Source organism: Propithecus coquereli, unplaced genomic scaffold (genome assembly GCF_000956105.1).
Source record: "Propithecus coquereli isolate 6110/MARCELLA unplaced genomic scaffold, Pcoq_1.0 Scaffold508, whole genome shotgun sequence".
Taxonomy (NCBI): Eukaryota; Metazoa; Chordata; class Mammalia; order Primates; family Indriidae; genus Propithecus; species Propithecus coquereli.
Window position 1 is genome coordinate 1,043,638 of NW_012150930.1, and position 5,160 is coordinate 1,048,797.

Here is a 5,160-nt window from a genome sequence, read left to right on the forward strand (position 1 = left end):
CTTGAGCAATCCACCCACCTCGGCCTCCCAGAGTGCTAGTATTACAGGCGTGAGCCACCGCGCCCGGCCAGGAAACATTTTTAAATTGCACATTTTCTGTTTGAATAATTACATTTTTACTTTATCGTCATTCATCTGGTTTTTAGATTAAAGAATACATAAATTTTAAAAAATCATGTTGTTACTAAGTAAATTGCCGCTTTCTCCTTCTTAATTTTTTTTCAGTACTTTATTGAACTGTTTTAAGTATTTTTTGAGAGACGAACAACTCTTGTATTTTATTTCATTCTTTTTTTTTTTTTTTTTGCTTTAAAGTAAAGTAAATTACCACAGAGGTTTATTCTATATTAGAATTTAGAGTTGAAATACTTTCTTTTACGCTTTGTTATTGCTATTTAAACAGGCCTTTGTTGAAAATAATCCTGCCATTAAATGGTGTCCTACTCCAGGCTGTGAAAGAGCAGTCAGACTAACAAAACAGGGGTCAAATACATCTGGATCTGATACACTCAGCTTCCCACTGCTGAGAGCTCCTGCTGTGGATTGTGGAAAAGGACACCTCTTTTGCTGGTTAGTATAAGACAAGTTGGAATCAGCCTAGCCACCTTTCTAACAGTTTTTAAGAGACTTTGTATTAATACCTTGAATCAGACTGTAGTATACTTGATATACTTTATTTTTAAAAATGTGTAATAAGTAGAAACAGTTCCTATTTATCACACACTTATTTTTTAAATATTGAATTCTCCCAACAATGCGATGAATTGAGTGCTATTATGCCCATTTTGCAGATACGGAAACCCAGGCACAGAGAAGTTCCCCACGGTTATGCAGCTAGGAAATAGTAGAAATGAGATTAGAGCTCAGCTATTTGATTTTAAAGCCCATGCAGTTAAACTATAACACCAAATTGCTGACCATAGATTACAAAATATTTATAGTTTAACTTCTGTCCTTAAAATGTAAGCCTGTGATAGTGATTCTTAACCAGGGGTACCCAGAATTATTAAGGGTCTTTTCCAAATTTCTGTCCTGGGCCTGAACAAGTGAGATATTGATTTAGTAGGTGTTTGAATGGGGCTATAATTAGAAAAAAAAAGAAAAAAAAATCTGCCAGGTGATCCTAATGCACAGCCCTAGTTAGGAACCAATGACTATAGGCTTTTTGTGTCTTGTGTTTTGTTTAGTTTCTAGTGTATAGTAAGTATGAACTGATGATAAATCAATATTGCAAAGGATATGTAATTTTCTATACGTGTATGGCTATGTTTGTCAGCCATCAACATTCTGCTTTATTCAAAGTAGATTCAATTAATTGTTTGGTTTTAGTTAATTAAATGATCAGAAAAGAAATAGTGTTTATTCTGCTTTTTGCCCATTTCCAAAATTATCACATATACATGGATACACTTTAGATGGATATAAAACTCCAGTCTTTACTTTTATACTTATCAGAAACCAAAATCTAATCATATTACTGCTAGGTAATAGAAAAGTATATTCCTACCTTGACTGGTCTATTACTTACGCTGGTCATCATCATTAGCTAAAAATATTTATTGAATTGCCAACCTATGCATAGCACCAAACTCTAAGTCAGGGATCAACAAACTGTTTAGAGGACAGAGAAGTTACATTGTAGCATATTCTACTTAATACAAAAATAAACATATTCTACTTAAAACAAAAAGAACCAGGGGGAAAGGTCATGGTTCAAGTCAGAGTCCAGCTAAGTTTCGAACACATCTGGAAATAATTTTGCCTGGATTGGACAAATTGTAATTATAAATGCAATAGTTTGTTGATCCCTGACTTAGAGTTTGGTGCTATGCATAGGTTGGCAAACTGACACAAAGTCTGTCTTCTTTGAAACAACTCTTCAAAGACTGGTTGTCAAAGATACTTCTTGGCCACTAAAATCCTGATCTGTCAAGAGAATAGTTCAAACTTAACCTGATAGAGTTGTCATTTTTCGCCTCTCTTACTTCAGAATATCCTCAGGTCTATTTTAATGCCCAGTATCTCTGTTAGAAACTTAGAAACTTAATTGAAATTCCTCTTATAAATCAATAGACAGTCAAACCTTTTATAGTTATTCACTGAAATTGGCTGGCAGGTATATTCTAAATAATAATATGGTAAGGTTTTTAGTATATCACCCAACAGTGGAACATTTACTTACTGAAACTATGCAAAGAAGCCTTTTAAAATAATGTCACCACTACTAAAAAACAAATTTAAACCTCGATAGGAGGGTTTGAATTGTGATGCACAAGCTGAGAAACCAGTATTGAGTTTCTAGTCCACTTATATTTCCAGTGGATCAGAGTACAATGTATAGACTTGTCAGGTGTTTGGGAAAAAGTCTGAAAGTGAATGTCTTTGCATTAAAGTTGTCATCAACTCATTCTGTTTTCTTTGTACCCACAATAAGGATTTTGATTAATACCTATTCTCTTGTTAGGATCATGAGTCTTAGAGTTAAAAGCAATAGTTTCATGCTTCATCTCCGTCTCCATAGACTCCACAGGCAAAGAAACTCTCTCTAAGAGTCCTCCGAGTAAAATAGATGAAGTAATCCTTTTTTGTGGACCTAATAGTTGTATCTTGTCCTCTCTTGCAAAATCAGTCTTAAACTCTTAGCTTAATAGCTCTAGTTAAGGGAAAAAAGATTTTTCCATACCGGCAGTATCTAGCTATTTACGTATCAGAGTTCTGCCAACTAACAGAAAATTCACCAGCTCTTCACAGGCCCAGAAATAAAAACATGATGCTATTTATTTGGCAGTTCACTTGTAGGACCTTGTTTAAATATCATGTATGCTCTATACAAAGTAACATACCCACCTAAATAAATACTCCTTGATAATCCAATTCATCAAATTTCAGTAGAGCACAGATTGATATAAATCTGGGAGATACAGGGTCTGCCTTTGAGACTTAGCTCTGCCACTAAAGTAGCTGTATAGTTTGGTGACAAACGAGAATCCTCTTTTATAATAATATGGTAATAAAATAGAAGCCTTCCTATCTGATATGGTCAGCATCAACATGAAGACTGCTAGTTCCAGAGCCAAACTATTTAGCTTCAACTTTTAGTTCATTTACTCACTACCTGTATGACCTTTGGCAGTTCACTGAACCTCTCTGTGCATGTAAAATGGAGACAGATAGTACCAATTTCAAAGAGTTGTTATGAGAATTAAATGTTAGTACATCTAAGCTATTTAGAACATTGCCTAGTATACTAGGCAGTGTTAGCTAAATGTTAGCTAAAGGGGAGAATCATAAAATTGAGGATTTCTACTTAAGTCACTCAGGATCGCTCATTAAATAAATTTCTGAAAGACATTGAACTGAAATTGCCAACATCTTTATAGGAATTTCTTCCATTGAGTAATGAGGCTTGAAACTTTAGTGGAAGGTTTTTCCTTTTCCAGAACCCTTTAGAGCCACTGTGTGTTCCTGCCAACAGTTGTATGTATTGACATATTTTTCAAAGAGAGCCATTCCTTGATCTGTTGATATTAGGTTAACCATCCAGTCATATTTGAACTGGGTTGAGTACTTTAGATTAGGTATTTTTTTTCTTTGTAATCTTTTACCAAGACACTTTTTTTTCCTGAATAAACCCACCTTATTGGTGTTTCTAGCTAAGATTCAGTTGGCTATGTCCTCGGAGTCCCCTCCCTATATACTTGTTTTACTGACATTTTGAGATGCAGTTTCAACAACAGGTACCAGATCCTTTAAAATACTTGTGACCATTAATTGGTTAAAACTTTCCTCAGGAATTTAGCCTTCTAGTGCCTTCACTATTTTTCTTAGAATAACCTCCCTTCCCTACATTGATAATCCAGATTGTCATTCACCTATTATGTGTAGTGGCATTGTTATTTCTGTACTTTGAAGAAATCCAAGCTTATTTTCCCAGATGCCTTAGTTTTCAAAGATATTTGATGGCATTAAATGACAACCTGTCTAATTTACAGTCCTTTGCTGTATCTTCTCTTTTATTTATAAGCTGCTTCTTTTTATACACTCTCTTAGTATTACATTGAAACTAGTAGAAACTGTGCTAACCTATTAAAACACCATGAAATAATGCTACTGATAGGGCTAGGAACCAGGAAAGCATCAGGTCTGTGTCCTCCTGTGAGTTTCTGGAAAAGAAAACCTGTTGCTATCGAATGCAACACAGCCTCAAAGAGCCAAACACACTGATACGCAAGTATGACCTTTTGAGGAAGTGGCTTTTTTTTCAGACTCTATTTGAAAACTTCGGCTTTTTTTCCCCTATGATTTTTTTGGGGGGAGTGGGTCAGAAAATGTTCTCACAGCAGAACCAGTATACTAGTATTGATTCTGCTAGGAAAAGAATATTGAACATGCTGTTTAATCTCCAGTGTAAAAAAATCTTAAACTTAATGGAAATAATTTATTTTATTGATTGCATTTTTTTAGATACTGCAAGTATCTAAAAGATATTTTGGACCTCAAGACATTTTTTTCAGCTTTATTGAAGTATAAATGACAAACAGGCTTTTTATTTTTAAAGAATCGTGAGAAATGTAGATTCTGCATTCCCATATGTATTCTTAAGCACCATATGGAAACACTGTTCCTAGATCTGTGGGATATTTCTTCTACATTATGCTAGTATGTGTGCCAAATTAAATTTAACAGTTATCACAAATATCCCTTACATTTCTGGAAAGCAGGGTTGATTTTAATGATTTTAGTGAATCTAATATATGAGGGAACTTCAGAAAGTTGATGGAAAAATAGAATTAATAGATAAAAATAAAAAATATATAAACTTTAAAGATTTTTTAAGATTAGGAAACAAAAAGAAGTCAGAAGGACCCAAATCCACCCAAATGAAGTGAATGCATAATGATTTCTCATTGAAACTCTCACAAAATTGACCTTGTTTGATGAGAGGAATGAGCAGAAACACTGTCATGGTGGAGGTCTCTCTGATAAAGCTTTCTTGGGTGTTTTTCTGCTAAAGCTTTAGCTAACATTCTCAAAACATTCCATAATAAGCAAATGGTATTGTTCTTTGGCCCTCCAAAAAGTCAACAAGCAAAATGCCTTGAGCATCTTAAAAAAATTGTTACAGTGACCTTTGCTCTTAATAGGTCCGTTTACCACTTT

General features: G+C 34.2%; 1 protein-coding gene across 1 annotated transcript in view; it reads left to right on the top strand.

Annotated features, from left to right (window-relative positions):
• The window catches only part of ANKIB1 (ankyrin repeat and IBR domain containing 1), a 185,113-nt gene that overhangs the window by 113,595 nt on the left and 66,358 nt on the right, over positions 1 to 5,160 (top strand). The window contains exon 9 of the mRNA XM_012656561.1: positions 404 to 570. Coding sequence (XP_012512015.1) covers positions 404 to 570 — 167 coding nt within the window. The remainder of the gene's footprint in view (positions 1 to 403; positions 571 to 5,160) is intronic.